We start from the raw sequence: 22,768 nt of genomic DNA, 5'->3' as shown, positions 1-22,768 counted from the left end.
GGAGGATAGAGCCCCCCTGCACTGTATCTGCAACCGCCCTCCCCTGCCACAAAGTCCCAAACCCCCCCTCACCCAAAGTAACAAGAAGGAGGAGCGACAGGGGCCATGAAAACTGACACTGCACCCCTGCAGAGTGCACAAATACAAGAAGGCTCTCATTCCCTAAATGTTGAGAAGTGCTTCCCTTCCTGGCTCACCCAAGCCCCAATCCCAGTTTCGTCCCCTAACTGTGTAGCTGATTATTAAAAGTAGTTTGCTGTTAATTACTATTTCTGTCAAGTTTTTCTACTACAGAAGACTGTCTGTGAAGGGGGCGGGGAAGGGGGTTGTTAATTGCATAGGACAGTCACCTTTACCAGAGTACAGACATGGGGGCAGGATCAACAGCAGGTCACACACACAGTGCAGTCAGTAGGCACCCTGGTCGGTCTGGGAGGTGTTTTCCATGTTCTGTGTGGGTGGGGGGTACGTGACTTTGTGGCATGGGAGGGCGGTTACAGAACTTATGCAGCGGTCCTTGTCCCGGACCACAGAGCCACGCAGCAGGGGAATCTGTAACTGTCCTCCCCCGCCACAAGGTCACATAGCCCCCGCACACAGAGTCCCGAAAAGGAGGGATGGCAGGCTCCATTGAAACAACCAGTCCGGCACTGCAGACTGCTCTAGGAGCAGGAGCCTATCATTCCTCGAGTGTAGAAGCGGTGTTAACATCACTGCACACCCTACCCACCACAGTCTGCGTCCCTGTTTCAACCCTTTAACGCGAATTCATTAATAAAGAAAACGTAGTTAATTAACAATGTTCCATTAACTTTATTTTTAAACGTGTGTTGGAAGGGGGGGAAACGTGGTGAACGGGGTATGTAACCGCAGAAGAACGTCAACAGTAACTGAAGCAGGGGCAGGTTCAGCTTCTCTGTAAAGAAACTGAACAGTCACAGGTTACCCTGCTCCCTGAGGAACCTAGCTTTCAAAGCCTCCCGGATGAACAGCGCTTCCCGCTGGGCTCTTCTAATTGCACAGCTGTCTGGCTGAGCGTAATCAGCAGCCAGGTGATTTGCCTCAACCTCCCATCCCGCGATAAAGGTCTCCCCCTTGCTCTCACAGAGATTGTGGAGCACACAGCAAGCTGCAATAACAATGGGGATATTGGTTTCGCTGAGATCCGAGCGAGTCAGTAAGCTCCTCCATCTCCCCTTGAGACGTCCGAAAGCACGTTGAATGATGACTGTTACCCAACACCACCCTTGACACATTTTTCCCCCCAGCATGCATTGTGGGGAAATCCCAGAATTCAAATGGGCAGCGGGGACTGCGGGAACTGTGGGATAGCTTCCCACAGTGCACCGCTTCCAATGTCGACGCTTGCCCCGTTAGTGTGGACTCACAAAGTCGAATTAGTGTCCTTAGTGTGGACACACAAATTCGACTTTGTAAGGTCGATTCCACAAATTCGAATTAAGTTAAATCGAACTAATCTGGTAGTGTAGACATACCCTAAGCAACTGGACATAGGCCTCTTGGAAATGTAAGAGATTTAGTATAATACTTTAGTCCACAGAAGTCTCAGACATAAAATTAATCCTTTAAACAGTTTTTACTTCCAGTTTCAGACACTATTTTCTCCATATTATAAACATTCACTTTCTGAACTACATTATATGGGCCAAACACTTGATATGTTTCAAAACTAAGTTTAAACTTGAAATTGTAGCTGAGGTTGAGGATCAGTGTGATGGGGCACATTTGCCCCGCACTAGTACTGCGAGTGTAACTTTACTCTCTGGACTGAGGAGACCACGGCCCCCTCGGCCCTGCTGGGCATGCTCCCGCTGGAGACTAGGTATAAAAGGGAGAAACTCTGCTCATTCTGGGCTGACTGCCGAAGAGGGAGGACGCACACTGCGAGCTCCATCTCGGGAACCGTAGAAGCGGAAGCCAGAGACACAGACTCAGGATGCCCAAGGAATGACAGAGCTGCTGGGAGCCACACAGACTGAGAAGCCCAGAAACCATGGAACTGCTGCACCAGGGACAGGGTAGGAATTAGCTCAGGGGAACTAGTTATTGTGCCGAGTGGGGTCAGTGTGTTTCTGGTGGATTCCCCACTGATTCAGTGGCAAACATACTTGCCAGTAATAAAGCATTGAGCTATGAGCCAGTGGAGCGGGGGATGGCCCGGGTCCCCCTACCCAGCTGCCACCCATCCTGGGGTAGTGGTCCACTCTCCTGACTGACCAGTAGGCCACACAGACCTACTGAAGTGGGCAGTTATACTGACTTCAGCCATCAGTCCATACAACCTTGAGAGAGAGCAGCCACATTGACTTTTACCACTAGGCCATGCTACCTCAAGACAAGGAGTGGTTGTAAAGATGTGGCTGTGGGGAAGTAATTACCCTCACTCTGCCCCAAAAGGGTACGGGGTGCACTTGCCCTGTGACAATCAGGCACAGAAATAAAAAAACCCTTTTAAATGAAGCTGCTTTCCATGCTTACTTTGCTCTGTTGTGGCTTTGTTTTGATATATGTATATATAAAATGCAAGATTTACTACTGAAATACCTTAAGAGTGATATGTAATTTATTTAATAGTTATGTGATATTTTAAATAGGCCCCACAGAGTGAGCTTCTTTACTTTGTGTAAGCCATTTGCCCCTTTACAATCTGCCCCATTGTATTTTGTTCTTTACAAAGGGCTGACAATTCTCCACACTTTTACTATGTAAACAGGATAAAATGTTGAGTTGGCTCATTTTTCTACAGGTGCTGAAAATCAAGTTAGTCTTCATAGGTGTCCAAGTGTTATATAATACTGCATTATAATCCATTAGGCTTCCTGAAGACTCACCGCAATTCAGGAACAAATGTCTGGATTTAAACAAAGATTCACCTGAGTGCCTGCAACCCAAACATAAGCTGCTCTTTTTATTTCAAGTTATTAATCAGGTTAAGATTTCACAAAAACTCAAGTAGTTGTCCTTTACTCTCTTGAGGTTACTAAATTTAATGATTTATAGGGATGCTCTCTGAAATACCAACATATTAATAAATTTGAATACAGCGAGAACAGGTATATTTGTGATGAACTCTGGCAAATTTCTAACAGACCTTAAAAAGCAATCCAAGGAACACAAAGTCTAAACAAGACAGGGACAAGAAACTGCACTAGAACAGGAATTCACAACTATACTTGTTAAACAGGAGGAGGATTTTAGCGTAAGGGAGTGAAACATTTCAACCAGGCATTTAATGCCTAATAGACAGCCAAAATGCAGGAAAAAATGGTCAAACAACAGTTTATAGTGATTCTGAAAAGTTAACAGCTGAGTAGCAGTTCTAGTCAAATTTCAATAATTTGTTGGAAGCACCTACCTTTCATACCACTGAAACAAAAGTTTCATGAAAAAAATTAAGCAGCTTCAACTGTCAAAAAGATGAAGGAAAGGCTCTCATGACTCTTTTAGGAAAGCTTGTCTTACATATATCTAGATTTGATGGAAGATTCTATATACATTAAATCGACACACCACAATAAGAGACATTCCCCATAAACAATGACTTGTCAGCCAAAAGAACACTTTTATAAAGTGCCATAGATTTGGAAGACAAATGCCAATCTTAAAAGCTTTTAATACTATGTTTAAGACAATGTAGTTCTTACTCCTCCCTGAAAAAAACACACACTGAGCCCAGCTTAAATGGCACATATGCGGAGCTCTACTCCTGGCCTTTAATAAGATAGTTGAAACTTGAATGCTCTACCCTGTAAAACTGAAGCACCTGAAAAGCACAAGTAAAACTTTCTGAGATGAGGATCCAGTTTAGGAGAATTGGCCCATTATGGTGCTCAATGAGGAAATTCTAATTGCCTATCACTTTAATTGAATGAGCAAATTCATGCAAGCAGACACAAGCTTTCGATCCTAAACATTTTATAAGAACATCATTTAAATCAGAAGTAAACTAGACCATTTTGAAAGCTGAATTCCACACTTTGTAATGAGTTGTGATTGTATTTCCCTGCCAAGTACCTAACATGCAACTTATTTTTCTCCAACGCCTAACAATCAGCTGACAACTGAAAAGTGCACAACATGGGAAAGAGAAGTTCATGTTTCAGTATTACATCCACAGTATGAAAGTGGACAATGCTATTTTGGAAAGGGGAGAGCAAAGCAGTCTTTAAGAAACATGCTGATATTCCTTACATGACCTATTTTCCGGCTATTTTTAGGGTGAGACCTCTCTCCCCTCAAGTGTCTGAAAGAATTGTTATGCTCATTCTGTAGCCCAAGCATACTTACCTGTCTGCTTTGCCTGCAAGCAAAGTAGTGCCTTAATTTTTTCCCTGGAGTTATCTTCAGTCTGGTCTGAATATTTAACTCCTCTGGAAAATGTGGGGAAAAACTACACAAGGCAGTTCTCTTGTGGTGCGGAAGCAATGACCAGCAGCCTAGTGATGATCATTTTAGAAAGGGCCTTGCTCCTAACCTGCCTTCAAGACAAACATCAAAAGGTTGTCCCTTCTGTTTGGGCTGAGGCACACTGGGATATGGGAGAGGCGGCCAAGGCCCTTCATAGAAGTGGACTTCTTTCCCATTCTCAGAAGACTGAGTGGACACATCTCCTGGCTAAGAGACACAGAAAGCTGTTACTCCCATCTACATGTACACTGAATTCATGTATTAGGGTTCATCTGTTTAAAATAACACAAGGCTGAAACATTCATGGGCAGAGGGTTGGGGTAATTCTCTCATTTTATGTTTTTCCATTTTCAGTTTATTATTTTAGCCTGCTACATTCTGCAATAAGCTTTAGATCCCAATTTACAATGGGCTGTAGAACCAGAAGGCAGGAGTGTTCTTACACATCTGAGCAGTTCAGCATTTCTTGTTCTTCCTTTTAGTTGCAGATGGGATAAAGCCTTCTGTTTCCACATGAGGTGTATACAAGTTGATAACAGACCGAGTCAGTTAATAAGCTACCGTAAGTTACAAGGTACCCAAGCAGAAAGTTTCACATTTTATCTGTTCAGAAATAATTCTCCCTCACCTTGCACATGCCATAGTCTGTGAGTTTAATGTGTCCCTCAGAATCCAGTAACACATTGTCCAGTTTCAAGTCTCTGTAGATTATCCCTCGCTCATGAAGATAGTTCAATGCTAGACTGATTTCTGCAGAATAAAACCTAGAATGAAGTAAGATACATTGATGACACAAGGTCCCTTAGTTTTGCAAAATAGATTTACAACTACAGCATAATAAATAGTGCAGCAATGAAGTGTCCTTAGTGTAATTCTACTCGGAAAACCCGTACTATTTATTCAGTCATAGCTGCTTATAAGTACAAAAATATGTTCACTACTGATAAATGTATTGGCTCTGCAGGGCTAAGAGTGAATTGGATTCTATTCCTTTTGCACATCAGAATTATTGACCAAGTTCATTCTTCAGTGACAAAGTCTGACCTCAATCAAACCTGTGACCCCACTGAAGCTGCACAGATGTAAATTGGGGCTGAAGAATTTTCTTAGTAGTGATGATACATAAACAGAAAGAACTCCGTTGAATCCTCAGATCACAGAAGTAGTTTACAGAGATGGAAGTTGGGAAGATATATATATACACACACACACACACACACCCTTTGATTGTAAAGGGAATAAATTTATCTTATCAATATGCAATCTATATGCAACACTGTTAAACTGGGAGGGTGTATCTAGTGGGATCCCACTGGAGTCAGTTCTGGGTCTGGTACTATTCAATATTTTCATTAGTGACCTGGATAATAGGGTGGAGAGTACACACATAAAATTTGAAGATTATATGAAGCTGGGAGCAGTTGCTAGCACTTTGGAGGACAGGACTAGAATTCAAAATGACCTTGACAAATTAGAGAATTGATCTGAAATAAGATGAAATTCAATAAAAGACAAGTGCAAGGTACTTCACATAGGAAGGAAAAAAAAATCAAATGCACAACTACAAAATGGGGAATAACTGGCTAGGTGGTAGTAATGTGAAAAGGATCTCCGAGAATCACAGTGCATCACAAACTGAATGAGAGTCAACAACGTGATGCAGTTGCAGAAAACGCTAATGTTCAGGGGGTTTAAGACACAAAGTAACTGTCATGCTCTACTTGGCACGGATGAGGTCTTACCTGCACTACTGTGTCCAATTCTGGGCATCAGACTTTAGGAGTGATGTGGACAAATTGGAGAAAGCCCAGAGCAGAGCGAAAAAACCAGTAAGGTTTAGATAAAACTGATGTAAGAGGAGAAGTTAAAAAATGGGTATGTTTAGTCTTGAGAAAAGAAATGCAAGGGGGGAGCTGATGATAGCTCTTAATGTATTTGAAGACTGTTACAAACACGACGGTGATTGACTGTTCTCAGTGTCCACTTAAGATAGGACAAGTTTTAATTGAAAGATTAACTGCAGCAAGGGAGATTGAGGTTAGATATTAGGAAAAACTATGTAATTTTAAAATTAGTTAAGCACTGGAATAGGCTTCAAAGGGAGGTTGTGAAATCCCCATCTTTGGAAGTTTTTAAGAACAGGCTGGACAAACAGGTGTGGTCTAGGTTTACTGCCTCAGCACAGAGGGCTGGACTAGATGACCTCTCAAGGTCCTTTCCAGCATTACATTTCTCCAATTCTATTCTCTAAAATTTTAAAATTACAGAGTCACTCTTTAGACTTCAGGGTGATTGTAGTGTGAACAGGACCAAGTACTTCTGGTTAATATTGCTGTCTTTATTCTGAATTAAAAAGGTATCTGTAGCTTGCAGCACTAAAAATGGAATAGGTACATTATAGGAACTCATCTCACGGAAAAAGGAGAATTTCTTGACTCAAATATCTCCATCTCAACTCCTTTCCATATGGGGAATGCAAGAGTTGGGAGGCCAGTGTCAACATAAACTCTGCACTGCTGCATCATGTCAGAAACGCAGATTTCATGTGAACATCTCAAATTAAACATACCTGGCATGCTCCTCGGGCAGTTTCCTCTGCCGCTGCATATGAAACATTAAATCGCCTCCATTTACGTACTCTATTACAAAAAATAATCTGAAACACAAAAGGTATATTTTGCAAAAATGGATTGTTTCAACTTTACATTTGATCTTCCCGTTTACCCTCAGAGTCCTTGGAGCTTGATAACTTCTCAACTCTCCTTCCATCTCTCATAATATGGATTGGAATGGGTTACTCCCATTCCAACATCTTATGTTCAGGTCTCCATATTTCAGGGCCTCTCTCAATAGTCAAACAATGAATATTCAACAAAATTTGTCCTGGGCCTTCCTTTATTTACTAAAGGAAGGTAATTAACCCTTCCCAGGCTCCCAAACCACCAGGGCTTCTAAGTTTCTTTGGGCTTGGCTACACTTACAAAGTGACTTTGAGGATTCCGACGATGATATCAATATGGATTTGCCTGCCGCGTGTGACACTAAAGTGCTTGCGGCATTTACGGAAATGCTCAGCACCGTTGAACGCCGCTTTTGGGCTCGGGAAACAAGCACTGAGTGGTGGGATCACATCGTCATGGAAGTCTGGGATGACGAGCAGTGGCTGCAGAACTTTCGTATGAGAAAAGCCACTTTCATGGGACTGTGTGCTGAGCTCGCCCCCACTCTGCGGCGCAAGGACACAAGATTGAGAGCTGCCCTGACGGTGGAAAAGCGAGTGGCTATTGCAATCTGGAAGCTGGCAACTCCAGACAGCTACCGGTCGGTCGGGAACCAGTTTGGTGTGGGAAAGTCGACCGTGGGAATCGTTTTGATGCAAGTTTGCAAGGCAATTAATCGCATCCTGCTAAGAAAGACCGTGACTCTGGGGAGCGTGCAGGACATTGTGGATGGCTTTGCACACATGGGTTTCCCTAACTGTGGAGGGGCGATAGATGGGACGCATATTCCTATTCTGGCCCCCCCCACCTGGCATCAGAGTACGTTAATCGGAAGGGGTATTTCTCTATGGTTCTCCAGGCGCTTGTGGATCACCGCGGGCGTTTCATTGACATTTACACAGGCTGGCCTGGAAAGGTGCATGATGCACGCATCTTTCGGAACAGTGGCCTGTTCAGGAAGATGCAGGCAGGGACTTTTTTCCCAGACAGGAAGATCACAGTAGGGGATGTCGAAATGCCCACTGTGATCCTTGGAGACCCCGCGTACCCGTTACTGCCTTGGCTCATGAAACCCTATACAGGGAAGCTTGACAGGAGCAAGGACCGGTTCAACTACAGGCTGAGCCGGTGCAGAATGACTGTGGAGTGTGCTTTTGGGCGTTTAAAAGCCCGCTGGCGTTGCTTGTATGGGAAGCTAGACTTGGGGGAAAGCAGCATCCCCGCGGTTATATGCGCTTGCTGTACCCTCCATAATATTTGTGAAGGGAAGGGTGAAACATTCAGTGAGGCATGGACCACCGAGGTTCAAGTCCTGGAGGCTGAATATGCACAGCCAGAGAGCAGGGCTAATAGAGAGGCCCAGCACAGGGCTACAAGGATTAGGGATGCCTTGAGGGAAGAATTTGAGGCTGAAAGCCAACAATAATGTTTGCTGCCTTGCATGGGAGTGAATTGCACTGCTTACACTGTTATGCTATTATCCATAATAATAATATGATTTGTAGTGCCTTTCTTTACTGGGCTAAGGTATCTTTCACTATCTGCTATAATAAAGACTGTTTTCAAAGCCAAGAATTGTTTTATTGAAAAGAAAAAAACTTCCTTGACAGACAGACAGACACACAACATTTCATGAACACAAGAGGGCAGGGGTGTGGGTTGGTGAACTGTACAGTCACAAGTTTGCATATGCCCTGTCTGGATTGCTGTTTAATGAATCCTGCACTTCAGGGTTCATATACTGCATGGTGATGGGGGTTGAATGCAGAGGGTAAGGGTGGTGGTAGGTATCAGGGCTGGTTGGGGAACGTACAGGTGTTGGAGGCAGCTGGTGGTGGTAAGAACCTGGATGCTGGGGAAAGGTGGTTTGAGCTGACATTGGGGCACAAGGCACAAAGGACGGGGCGGGTGGGGGAGTAGCACGGTAGTGCTCTGCTTGCATGGCAACGAGTGACTCTATAGACTCCGCTTGGCGCTCCAGGATGCTTAGCAGCCGCTCCGTGGTTTTCCTCTTGGCCACTGCATTTCTCTTGCGTGTCCTGCTTTCTTTCTCTCGCCAATCCTTCAAGTCCTTACTCTCTCGAGCAGACTGATTAAGAACAGTTTTCAGCATGTCTTCTTTCCTCTTTCGGGGATTTTTTCTCAAATTTTGAAGCCTCTGTGATGTTGAACATCTGGGCAGTCCAGTAGTCAAGGTCACTGTAGAAACAGAAATGACAACATTTAACACGGGCAGCATTGTATCCACTATCTCCAGACATGAATTGTTACACTGAGGGAGTGAGTTCTTATTTAAGCATTCTTTTACCCACACGCATAACACTACAGAAGCCACGACATGGTGAGTGAGCAGTGCTTATATGGGGAGAAGTGGGGCTTGGGTGTAAGAGGGGAGCTGGTTGCTTCGGGTAATCTGGAGTGCTAGAGGGGTTGAGTGAAATGAAGATGCAGATGCAGGGGTGATCTTATCTCCCTATCTCTTCACTAAAGAGTCTCCCAACATTTTTCACAGGACTTAATCCTGGAAGATGTTTCCCTACTGCGAGTCACTAGGGAACAGCGGGGGGCTCTTTTAGAGCAATGTGGATTCCGCCCGGGACCCTATGCGGCTTGCCTGTGTTCAGAAATGGTCCCCCCACCACTGGCAGAAGAGTGGCGCGGACGCGTCACCGTCACTGGGACAAGGGACACAGTGGCTCTGCCTATAAACCTGCGCAGGCATATTGCCCACGCTCTGGATGAAGCTTTTGCTGAGATAACTGAGGCAGATTACCGCGACGTGATAGACCACATCAACGGGCTATTCCACATCTAGAGGCTGGCATGCATGCATCCATAACCCCCCCTCCTCTCCAGAAACATTTCACCCAGAAAATAAAAGCCGCTTACCGGTAACACGCTCCTCTGCTTGTCCTTCTGCAACTGCTGGCTGCTGCGATTGCGTGCTTTCCTCCTGGCTTGAGAAGAGCTCCTGGCTGCATGCCTCCAGGGAATCTGCGGTTTCTTCCCCCATGCCAGGAGCTTCACTCGCGGTTTCCTCCCCCCCCCACGCCTCCGCCTCCGCCGCCTCCTCCGCCTCCTCCTCCTGTCCCCCAGCCTGCTCAGAAGTGTCCATCGTTATCCTGGGATTGGCAGTGGGGTCACCCCCAAGTATCTCATCCATCTCCCTGTAAAAACGGCAGGTCGTGGGAGCAGCTCCGGATCGTCGATTCCCCTCTCGGGCTTTGTAATAGGCACTCCGCAGCTCTTTAATTTTCACCCTGCATTGTACTGCGTCCCGATCATGGCCCCGATCCAGCATGGCCCTTGATATCTGCTCAAAGATATCGTAATTCCTACGGCCGGAGCGCAGCTGTGCCTGAACAGATGCCTCACCCCAAACACTGATGAGGTCCTGCAATTCACCAGTGCTCCATGCTGGGGCTCGTTTGCCGCGTGGAGGCATGGTCACCTGTAACTGATTAAAACTGATTGCACTCCACACCTGGCTGCAGCAAACAGGAAGGAGATTTTTAAATTTCCCGGGGCATTTACAGGGCGGGTCACCTGAGGCAAGAGCAGTAGAGTGCAAACTGATGTGCAGAGTGGCTGAACAGGAATTCTGGGATAACTACTTATTCCCTGGAGGACAGGTAAAGCGCTGGTGAGTGTCCACACCTGCTGGGCAGCGCTGGATCACCAGCGCTGCACTCCTTATACCCCTGCCGGGATGGGTTTTCAGCCAGCGCTGCAACTGCCCTGCAAGTGTGGACGGGGTGTTGTTGCAGCGCTGGAAAGCCTCCACCAGCGCTGCAACTTGTAAGTGTAGCCAAGCCCTTTAACAACATTTATAAGTGTTATACAAAAACAATTATTCAGATTCCAAGGCCAGAAGGGACCATTGTGAGCATCCAGTCTGACCTCCTGTGGAACTTTCCCAAAATAATTCCTTCTGAACTAAGAATTCTACCAGTGAACAACCAATGCTCTGTTTGAACTACCCACTCCCACCAATTATGTGAATTGTTCCCAAATCTACCTCTCTACACCCAATCCCACCACTTAGTCCAGCTGTGCCTCTCATAACCTTTGAGATGTCTGAGGCAATCACACACTTCAAAGCTGAACTTGTTTCCTCATGATTCCCCATAACTGACAACCCAACGATAACTTCATTTATCCAGTGCTGAATATGACTACTCCCCACCCATATATCCAGTCTCCCACAAGGTCCCTCTAATACAATATAAACAAAATGCAGTTTCCTCACTATCCTTGCTGCTTAAGCCATCTTGGCCATCTTTTGCCTTGATTATTTTAAACCTTCTCTCTCATATCCAAGCTATCAAATACCACTACTAAAATAATCTCTCCTACCACCTCATCACTCCTTTTTGAATTCCTTCATTCACTTCCTATTTAATTGTATCATATTCAAGCTCCTTTCCCTCATCGAAGCTTCATGTAACCTCATCCCTTATTACATCTATTCTCATTTCTTCATACTCTTTCTCATCCTCTATGTTCCACTTCTTTTCTCCTATACTGGGCTTTGTCTTCTATCATACTGTCTCCTGTGCTTAGGACAGTTTCCTTCTTAACAAAGCATGCCTCCTTCAAATTCCCTTCTTCTCAGAATCCTTTTGTTTACGGTGCTATAGTTTTTAGTAATTATTCTGCATTCAATATTTGGATAGCCCTTTGGGATACCTACCAATATAAAAAATGTCACAAAGAAGTGTCACAAATAGACACTTCTGTTCTGTTAGTTTCTGACCTTACCTGCTTTCTGTCTGGAAGCAAGAGTGTAGTCCAACAAGGAAAGGATGATTTGAAGCCTGTTCAAAGACATGTTTTTCCGTCTGTACCCAATCAATATCCTATTTATAAAAACATCCCAAGCTTAGAAAACAATGTCTTCTTTGCATTTCTTAGGTGAAATACTATTTAAACTGTATCAGTCAGACACACTGAAATGTTTACATCTTACATCTAGTTTTAGGCTAAATTAAGACAGACTTGTATCAATTTACCTCCGTGACAAACTTGCAGCCTTATGCATAATATATAGTGTGATTACAGTAAGGTTTCAAATCTAGTGCTTATGGGTACTATGTGCAAGTTCTTTCTGAAGGAAGAATTATTTAGTCCATTGGTAGAAACATTGCTTACCTCATCATCATTGACTAGTTCTTTTTTCACAACCTTCATCGCATAAATGCGTTCCGTTTTCTTTAATCGAACCAGTAGTACTTTAGCATAACTACCTCTTCCTATAACTCTGAGCAGATCAAAATCTTGAAGGCCCAGACTGGAGGAAGGTTTGCCACTTTCTCTAATACTCATCGCCTATAAATAAAGATTTTAAATGCAAGTGAGCAACCTTGCCAATATTATAATATATTGGTAACTGCAGATTTGTTTTTAGGATATTGAGGATTCAAATAGCTCATTTACTGTGCTGCAGTAGTAATTATCCCTCCCCCCCATTTTTTTTTTTTTAAGAACAGCTTTGTACTTTAAAATGCTTAATCTCTCCTGTCAGTTTCATATTAAAGTTTTACTTGCATATTGAATTCTGTATCTGATCACAAACTTTGTGTCTCACAAATGGACTAACTTGAGTTTGTACAAGAGTTAAATTAGGTAATCTGTACGTAGGTCACTATGTGCTAAGTCTCAGTGTCATTTAAAACTGTTAAGATTTTAAAGTTAGGACTGATATATATTTCCAGACTTTTGAATAGTTAGGTGTACTGCTCTAAAACATGTTACCTCTTTTTCTTCACCAACATGGTCCAAGCTCTCATGACTAGAAGGATTATATGGAATCACTAAAAGAACAAGCAAAAAAAAAATGAAGGTGTTCACTCTATTAAATGAAGGACAGACAGGTATTCTCTATTTTTGTGCATGGGAGTTTAAAAAAAAAGAGGATTACAGTGTAGCAGAAAAGATTTCAGCAAATATTTTAAGATAAATAGAGTATATTGATTTAAAAGTTGGTTTACCAGCTAAAAACCTTTGGACACTATTTCACTCCCACATTGTTTAAGAATCCCCCATTCATAATGAATACAAGACTGCAAGTTAAAAATTTGAACCTCTAAAATGTATGACTGCATGAGATCAGCCCAGATGATGCAAACTGTGAATTCTGCAGACAGATAATGATAAAGAGAAAAAAAGACAGTGTCTGGTAAATTTTGGTTTTACTGGTAAGAATAGATCCAAGTTTGAAAGTGAAGATTACTACTCCTACTTAGCTACCCCTCCAACTTGATTTCTGTATAAAAGACATTGCCATGATGCTAACTAGTTAACTTTATTCTGTTTTTCTACAGATCAAACCACAACCACCACATTCTTTTGAAGAGCTACCCTATTTACAGAGAAGTGTAAATCTAAAACATAGGGAAATATTTGTTCGCCATCTTTAACTTTTGATTTAAACAGCAGGATAGGAGATTAAGGTGTAATACAAAGATCTGTACACATGCATATAAACAAACAGGTTTAAAAATAGGCCTCTCTCTCTAAACGGAACAGAGCAAGGGATGTTTTCCTAATAGCTTTTCAAAATGGGGTCCCCATCAAGTATCAAACTACAAGCTATGATACTCCACACAAATGTACCATGAAACCAATGAGACACCTGAGATACATGGATAATATTTTTGTGCTCTGGACAGATGACAAACTCCCTCAAATTTCCATCACAACTTCAACCACTACCACCCACCCATTAAACTCTCTCTGGAACTCTCTCTGGAACACTAGCATCAAGTTGGACAACACAATGAGCTTCAACAATGGAACCATACAGACAGCTATATACAAGAAACCCTCAGATGTACCTTCATAGATCCAGTAACCAACCCAAACATACCAAGAAATCTGTTATCTACACCCAGGCACTCAGATACCACAGAATATGCTTTGAGGAGAAAGTCCAGGGAATATACCTTAATACACTCAAAGCCACCTTTACCAAACAAGGGCACTCCACTGAAATACCCCAAGACAACCTGCTTCAATTCAGAAATAAAAACCCCTCCAAATGCACACCTGTAGCTGTCGTCTTCCACCCCACACTTGATTTCCCTATATAGATTCAAACAGATCAAATATATGATGGGAATCCCATCCTGGAGGAAAAAAACAAAAACAAACCACCCCGCACTTTCCTAAACCTCCTCTTCTGGCCTTCAAACAATGCCCCAACCTCATCAGACGCAAGCTCCCCACAGACCAGGACACATCATCTCAAAGCTGCACCAGGCCCTGCCAGAACAGATACAAAACCTGCAGACATTTTCACTGCTACAATAATCAACACCACCCCCAACACATCTTTCAAGATCCAGGGGTCCTAAACATGCCTATCACAACATGGCACACCTCATCTAGTGAACTAAATGCCCCAACAACAACTATTTGGGTGAAACCAAACAATCACTGATCTCAAATGAACTATCACAAGAAATGATAAAAGACAAAAAACCTGTGGGTGAACAATTCACAAATTGATCATCCTATAAGTCCTCATCCTGAACGGAAAGCCTGCATAACACTTTCAAAAGACAAGCCTGGGAGCTTAAATTCATAACTTTGTAGACACTTAAAAAAGAAGCATGGTCTTAAGACAGCAGATGTATGGCTTCTTACGATAACCTGTAACCAGTTACCCCTTCTTTTTGTCCTATGACTACAGGGGTGTTAATAGGCCACTTCACCTTCAATGGCCCCTTAGCACATATTCTAACTACTTATGCTACACTATCTGTTTGATCTTGTATTTAGCCGTAACATTCTAAGGCCAGGTCTACACTACAGACCTAGATCGGTATAACTACTTCGCTCAAGGGTGTTAAAAATCCACACCCCTGTGGAACGTAGTTATACAACCTAACCACCTGGGTAGACTATGCTATGTTGAGGGGAGAACTTCTGTCAACATAGCTACCACCTTCAGGGAGATGGATTAACTACGCTGATGGGAGAAACTCTCTCATAGGCATAGTAGCATCGTCACTAAAGTGCTACAGTGGCGCAGGTCCACTAGTGTAGCTGTGCTGCTATACATGAAGAAAATCCCTAAGTACCTTTCCCATACCTGAGGAAGAACTCCGCTCAAAAGTTTGTCTCTCAGCAACAGAAGTTAGTCCAATAAAAAAATATTACCTCACCTACTTTGTGTCTCTAATATCTTGGGACCAACACAGCTACAACGACACTACATAAAATTATTCTGTTTGTTCACATGAAACGTTTTAAATTTTTTAACAAATCATAATCAACTCTAAACTGAATTAATATATTATTTCAAAGTACTTGAAATTGCAAAAACTTTACATAAAAATACATTTATTCATCTTACCTGGTTCTATGTTATCTGGGTGCACTGATGACTGATCCATAGGTATCACAGGTTCCTACAAAAATGTTCACAGTAATGGTTCATTTCTTGCCTATTACAGTTTGTAACAATTAACTATATCTTTATGACTGAACATGGAAGAGCAGAGGCATTTGTCCCTTCAAGTCTGAAATTCAGACAGAGAAGTTGAACCAGGCAAATCCAGTTCCTATTCCTTTCACATTTTACTTTAAAAACTACACTACCATATACGATCTTTATCTGATTAACATAATCTAGTTAAAATTTAAAAAGTTAGACTAAACACCATCCATACTGGCATAATTCAAATAGCTATCACAGATTCATAGATTCCATGGCCAAAAGGGACCATTGTGATATAGTCTGATCTCTTGTACACAAAGGCCATAGAACATCCTCAAAATAATTCCAATACCATATCTTTTAGAAAAAAAACATCCAATCTTGATTTAAAAATGGTCAGTGATGAATCTACAATGAATCTTGGTAAATTGTTTGAATGGTTAATTATCCTCACTACAAAAAATGTACATCAGAAATGCATGAAGAAGGCAACTACTTGGGACCTATTCTACATAGATCTAGATTTAGTCACACTTCAGAGATACTGAAATAGCAACCCACTTCAGTAGAGAAAAATACAGCAGTGGGAATGGGAAAGACAGAAAAGTTCAAATGGCCGTTCTAGTCATTTGACTAGTTCAGGGATGCCCAAAATACAGCCTATTGAATTCTTAAGATGTGGCTTTAGTTGTCTCCTTTTTAATAGCAGGGTGAAGACAAACTGATTTGCAATGTTTTGATGATGTCTGACAGGTAATCCTACTTATAATGATATAATGGGCTAAGCATAGTTGACTCAGTGTGTGGCTTTGGTCAAACTGCAACGTCTGTGCCTCAGATTTTCCCATCTGTAAAATGGGAGCTATACTTTCCCCACTCAGTGATATGTGTGGAAACCATTTTTTCCCCCCCACAGCATTTTGAAGTACTAAGTAGCATCAATTAAGATACAGATACAAGCAACAGGCAGGGGTGTACATTTATTTTTGATATATAGATATGCAAGTTGGGTGCAGGTATCAGGCTCCTGTCCAACTGCCACTGAGGTCTTCAGCATTGCAGAGTTTGGGGACCATTGCCCTAGTTACCATTCCACTACGCTATAAAGTTTTGTTTCAGAATAGTTACTAGATAATTTCACTTACTGGTTGTAGTGCGTGGCGGCCACATTCAATGTTGACAAGTTTGTGGCACTTCTTGTGAACAAGGAGTTTACAGTTGATACATTTATATCCCTGACGCCCCAGGCCCCAAATTCGGTCAGTGCAGATGGCACAATGAGCTCGCTAAGAGAACAAATCAACAAAATTCAGATTAAAAATGAACATTAGAAACAGGAAAGCGACCAGCAGCATTTTCATTGTTTATATTACAGTAGAACAGTGGTTCTCAACCAGGAGTCTGGGCCCCCCGTGGGGGGCCGTGAGCAGATTTCAGGGGGTCTGCCAAGCAGGGCCAACATTAGACTTGCTGGGGCCCAGGACAGAAAGCCTAAGACCCACTGCATGGGGCTGAAGCCCGGGGCCCTGAGCCCTGCACCCAGGGCTGAAGCCGAAGCCTGAGCATTGTAGCTTCGTGGGGGCCTCTGTGGCATGGGGCTCCGGGCAATTGCCCTGCTTGCTACCCCCTAACACCGGCTCTGGCATTTATATGCAGAAAAAATAGTTGTGACACAGATGGGCAGTGGAGTTTTTATAGCACGTTGGGGGGGAGGGGGAGAGGGAGAGGGGGGAGAAAGATGCCTAAGAAAAAGGTTGAGAACCTCTTCAGTAGAACACAAACCCGAATTAGGGCCCCATCAGACTTGCCACTGTACTCTTAAAAAAAGATGATCTCGGCAACAAATAGCTTTCAATCTAAGTATATGACAAGAGTAAACAAGCGATACTTCTGGGGGAAGTCTGCACCACTACCGATGGGCAGAATTCATGTCCCTTGAAGATTTTTTTTTTCCTCTGCAGAAAATATATTCTGCTGTAGAGGAGCTGCAGTTATGCATTTTGTCCAGCAGGGGCTGGCTCTGGCATTGGAACAGAGGGAAGCTGGCTCAGCCACAGCAGTCAACAGCCAATAGGGAGGAGAGGCTGCGTTCCTCACAGCAGGCTCCACTTGCAGTGCTAGGTGAGGCGGCATGGGATGTGTGTGGTGGGGGAGAGAAGAACCAGACAGAGTAGGTCACATGGGGCTGCTAGGAGGGCACATATGGAGAGCTAGTGTGGGGGGGACAGACGGGGACAAGGGCTGATGCGCCTAACTGAATGGGAGAGGATAGGGGTCAGTCAGGGTCTGGATGGGGGAGGCACCCCAACTCTAACAATCCCTCTTCCCTCACCCCAAAAAAACTGTTCCATACTTCTCCCACCTACAACCAACCACCCTCTAGGCTCACTCCCAGGCTCCTTCCCAGAAATTACTTCCCTCTCCCTCAGAGCGTTGCCAGATATCCAACCAGAACGCCCAGTCAAAAAAGGACCCTGATGGCTGCGGTCAGCACCACTGGAAGGGCCATTAAAAGTCCGGTGGGCTGCCCGCAGCAGGACAGGCAGGGTGCCTGCATGGCTCCACACGGCTCCATAAGCTATCAGCATCTCCCTCTGGCTCCCAGGCATAGGGCCAGCCACCGGGGCTTCATGTGCTGCCCCCATCCCTAGCACCAGCTCTGCAGCTCCCATTGGCCAATCGCTGCCAACAGGAGCTGCCGGGGAGGTGCCTGCAGGCAGGGGCAGTGTGCAGACCTGCCTGGCCACGCCTCTGCTTAGGAGCCAGAGGGAGATGCTGGAAGCTTATGGGAGCTGCCTGAAGTAAACACCACCTGGAGCGTGCACCCTAAAAATCACACATTAGACAATACCAGACCTCAGCCCCCTCCCAAACCCAAACTCCCTCCTGGAGCCCACACCCCCTCCCCCCCACCCCCACCCCAGAGCCCACACCCCCTCCTGCACCCCAACCCTCTGCCCCAGCCTGGAGCCCCATCCCACACTCCAAACCCCTTGGCCCCAACTCCTATCCCCCTACTGCACTCTGAACCCCTCATCTCTGGCCCCACCCCAAGCTGGAGCCCTCATTATCCTTGACTCCCTTTGCACTGCTTTTGAGGGGTGCAGCAAATACATTTCTGTATTGCAGTTTAAATGGATTACTAAAAGTTCTGTATTAATATGCCTAGTAAGAAAACTGTCAAAAAACATTTCCTGATTTTTTTGTTGTTGTCTGTATTATTACAGACATACTTGTTGACAGGTATTTTGAAATAAATTACCAAAATAATTGAAACTAGCATAATTATATTGTGTTATTTTGGCAAACAAAATATGCAGAATTTTAAAATATTGTGCACAGAGGGTCCCCCCCCCGAGTAGCACAAGGTAGCAATAAAACTTAACATAAAGCAGCAGTTTCAGTACACTTAGGGCTTGGCTACACTTACAAATTTGCAGCGCTGCAGCAGGGTGTGAAAACACACCCTCTGCAGCGCTGCAAATTGCGGCGCTACAAAGCGCCAGTGTAGTCAAAGCCCCAGCGCTGGGAGCCGCGCTCCCAGCGCTGTCCGTTATTCCCCACAGGGAAGTGGAGTACGGACAGCGCTGGGAGAGTTTTCTCCCAGCGCTGGTGCTTTGATTACACTTAGCGCTTCAAAGCGCTGCCGCGGCAGCGCTGCCGGGGCAGCGCTTTGAAATGCAAGTGTAGCCAAAGCCTTAGAGGTGTTTGTAGGAGGGCCTCAGACTGAGCTTTGGGCCATACACAAAGTGACAATCCACAAAACCAGGCTAACAAAACAACTGGAGACAAACCACCATAGAGGAGGCTAGTTAGAGGTCACTCAGGAGACTTTGGAAAGAGCTGCTTCAGTGGAATGAAAAGCAGAAACCAGATTTGGAGAGGGTCAAGGAGGGAGTTGGAGAGAAACTCCATGTTTTTAATGAGTCCAGTGGTGAAGGTGGAGAAGATATATTGTGTATGGACCTGTATTATACAAATACTACTCATTACACATTGCAGATTTTCTTATACCCTGTTACACGTTTTAAACAAATCTGAAAAAAGTACCTAAAAAGTATCTAATTTCTTACAGTTAATATGACAAATACATGCTTGTTACTTCTGATTGCTCCTACTCCAGCATATGGAGGCTGGCTGAACACCTCAGTTCTTACTGGCAAACCATAAAGAGAACTCCCTGCAACACAAGTGACTCAAACTTGTTTAAGCAGCAAAGAGTCCTGTGTTACCTTATAGACTAACAAACGTTCTGGAGCATGAGCTTTTGTGGGTGAATACCCACTTCGTCGGATGCCAACTTGTTTGTTCCTAGAGCTCAAAACACTGACAATGCCTATTGGGAGCTCAGTACCCAGAGTGCTCTGCCAGCTCACAGCCATTTAAAATCAGTGCTGGCATCTAACGTCTGCAAACAAAATTAAAAGAATATCAGTGTTATGTACTGTTGATATAAGTAGTAGCTCTTTTGGTGTGCTTTGGATTAAAAAAAATAATCAGTGAATTTGGGTTATAATTTACCTATTTAAGTGCATAACATTTAAATAGCCCAAGTGGCAAATTTTACTGAAAGCACAGGGTTATCAAAAGACCAAACGCCATAGATTAAGTTAAAAAAACCAAACTACTTATACTATAGACAAATAAATGAGAGGTGTTGAAGCTAGAAATGTAAACTTGAGTTACTTCAGTATACTTTCTGGTTATCAGAACTTATATAAAAGGAACCACTTTATTTGATGTACTGAGGGCAAAGTCCATTTTCTCTAGACAATCTACATTTTAATCTTTGGAGGCAGTAATAGTACAACTGCCGAAGAGACGGGCAGTGCATCAAGGTTTTAACATTGCATTCAACTACGCACAGAAAGTCTTACCCTGTTAAATCGCTTAGCTTGAAAAGTATGACCATTTGCACAATAGAGCTTCCGCCACCGCCGGGCACCACGACGATAAATGGATTCTAAGATAAGTAAAATACAATTATATCCATGCAAGTGTGAACATTACACCATACAACATATTCATGGACACTTTATACAAACTAATTTACAAATAAAGGGCCCAATCCTGTAGTTCTCTACTCCAGCAGAATTTGATGTCAATGGGAATGTCTTGCCATGAACAGAAACTACAGTTTGGGACTCTAAAACCTCTTCACTGAGGTGAGTGCTGCCCCCACTAATCAAAACCCTTAAAACACTGATGGTAATTACAAGTAATTGCTATTGTCTAAAAGCATTCAAGACTGAGCCAGGAGAAGGGAGATTGTCCAGGTATTACAAATATTTGATAAAAAAGCAACTATTTTATTTAAATTGAAAGAATAAAAGAGGAGTGCCTTGATTTGCACTCGCTTTGCTGCACTATAATCCTCTGATATTTTAGGCCCACAACTGCCACCACACAATGCATTTTGCACTGGCAGTACCACATTAGGAACTCAATGGATTAACACTGAACCACAAAGAACTGCATCTTAAGTTGTTTTTCAAACCCACTTATAGTTTGGCAATGTCAGTTTTTAAAAAACTGACTGGTGTCACACTTAGTCTCCATGTGTATAGTCAAGCAAATTAAATTATTTTAAATGTGTTTCAATCAATCAGGGGCTCAGATATCATGCTAACATTGTCAATGCAGTGTCAATATCTTGATAGCTAAAAATATAGCTACTTTCCTATACAAAATTTGTACAAATAGCATGCTTTTTTATAGCTTTAAGCACCCAAGTTAAAGCTGAGGCTTTTCTTAAGGACTAGTAGAGAACTAACAGTTAGCAACAGTTGGGTAACATGACCTCAAATTTCAAGAGCAGCAGCTGAATTGAGTCTATAAATTGACAACCACTGATGTACCCAGGAAGACAAAAACATGACACTTCATTACTCTGACGAGGACTACAAATGGTCAACCAGCAAAATGGTAGCTGTCCAAGAGAAGCTGACATGTAAAAGAAAATTGTCATGTTATGGAGCAAGCAGGAGCAATACAAAGAGGCATGAGTGGTTATAAATGAGGTAAATGCTTATCCAGGAGTGACAAAACACAGCACAACTTTGAGTGTAGCAAGACTTACAATATTAACTCAATGTGAAAACACGCAAAGTGCATCAAGTGGGTTTACTTCTGTTGTAAAGGTTTTAATTGGTTCTCATGAGAGTTTCCCAGCACAGGAAGCTAACTGTAAAATACAAGAAACTCCTAGTTTTCTGTAACCTGTGTAGGAATGTGTGCGAAAGTCCCAATCTCTGGGAGACTTGTCTTCTGTGGTGTCAGAGAAGAGGTATGTCATCATAGCAACACTAAGATTCCTCACACTGCCTTATGAACATGACAAGCCTGACCTCATGGGACCACATCCAAGGATAAATGGGCAGGTTTGCAATCTTAATTTAAGAGCAACGGTTGAATGCAAACCATTTTACAATAAAATATATTGGGGAGCATGGGGAAGGAAAGCCCCTGCCCCCCCCCCCCCCCCCCGAGCTGCATAATCCATTCAAAAGTTATCTGGGCAAATCCAATCTTAACAGAAATAGTAATTTCAATTGGCATGACTAGGAATTCCCAAGAGTATAATTTAAGAGGTAACAGTAATTCCCTCTTCCACCATTTCATTGAATTGTAAAGCATTTTCAGCACCATATACAATTTTCAGAGTCCATGGAAAAACAGCAATGGGAGAGGGCCTGAAAGGTCCCTGAAACGTAGTTTGATTTTTGGCCATTTCAGCTAATAAGACGGGACAGCACTGTTAGTAATCATGGCTATTCACCCTTGGGGAAAACCGGATAGCCTGTCTAGAAGCGTAATAGCCACATTTCAGTTTCAATTTCTTAGATAAGCTTTGATATAGAACCTATCAAGAGGAAGAACAAAAAGCTACTATTTTAATCAGTTCAGCTTGTATTATTGGATAACCGTGCAATGACCATTTACAGAAAGTATTTTACAAAAATGCCTACTTACTATCTTCCCCTGGACAAGGCATGCCAGGCCTTTCTGGTACACAAGGGAACACTGTAAGGTAAACAGTAATGCTCCAGATTAATCTTTTACTTCAGATATAAAGATACATTTTCAAGATATACAACAGTTACCAAAAGTACTTGTATCATCTGGGAAGAAAGTAGATGTCAAGGTCAATGTAAGATCTATGGTGTACAGCCAATGA

At 43.2% G+C, this 22,768-nt stretch overlaps 1 protein-coding gene across 1 annotated transcript in view; it reads right to left on the bottom strand.

The window, feature by feature from the left end:
* PRKCI (protein kinase C iota) overlaps positions 1–22,768 on the bottom strand; it is a 54,972-nt gene that overhangs the window by 11,643 nt on the left and 20,561 nt on the right. Inside the window, exons 4-12 of the mRNA XM_045029668.1 lie at positions 22,564–22,614; positions 20,469–20,554; positions 16,737–16,877; positions 15,508–15,562; positions 12,903–12,961; positions 12,300–12,476; positions 11,910–12,007; positions 6,998–7,084; positions 5,057–5,192 (exon numbers count right to left, since the gene is read on the bottom strand). Coding sequence (XP_044885603.1) covers positions 5,057–5,192; positions 6,998–7,084; positions 11,910–12,007; positions 12,300–12,476; positions 12,903–12,961; positions 15,508–15,562; positions 16,737–16,877; positions 20,469–20,554; positions 22,564–22,614 — 890 coding nt within the window. The remainder of the gene's footprint in view (positions 1–5,056; positions 5,193–6,997; positions 7,085–11,909; positions 12,008–12,299; positions 12,477–12,902; positions 12,962–15,507; positions 15,563–16,736; positions 16,878–20,468; positions 20,555–22,563; positions 22,615–22,768) is intronic.

Source organism: Mauremys mutica, chromosome 9 (genome assembly GCF_020497125.1).
Source record: "Mauremys mutica isolate MM-2020 ecotype Southern chromosome 9, ASM2049712v1, whole genome shotgun sequence".
Classification (NCBI taxonomy): domain Eukaryota; kingdom Metazoa; phylum Chordata; order Testudines; family Geoemydidae; genus Mauremys; species Mauremys mutica.
Note: the sequence above shows the minus strand (reverse complement) of the source record. Positions and strands in the feature narration are given on the sequence as shown.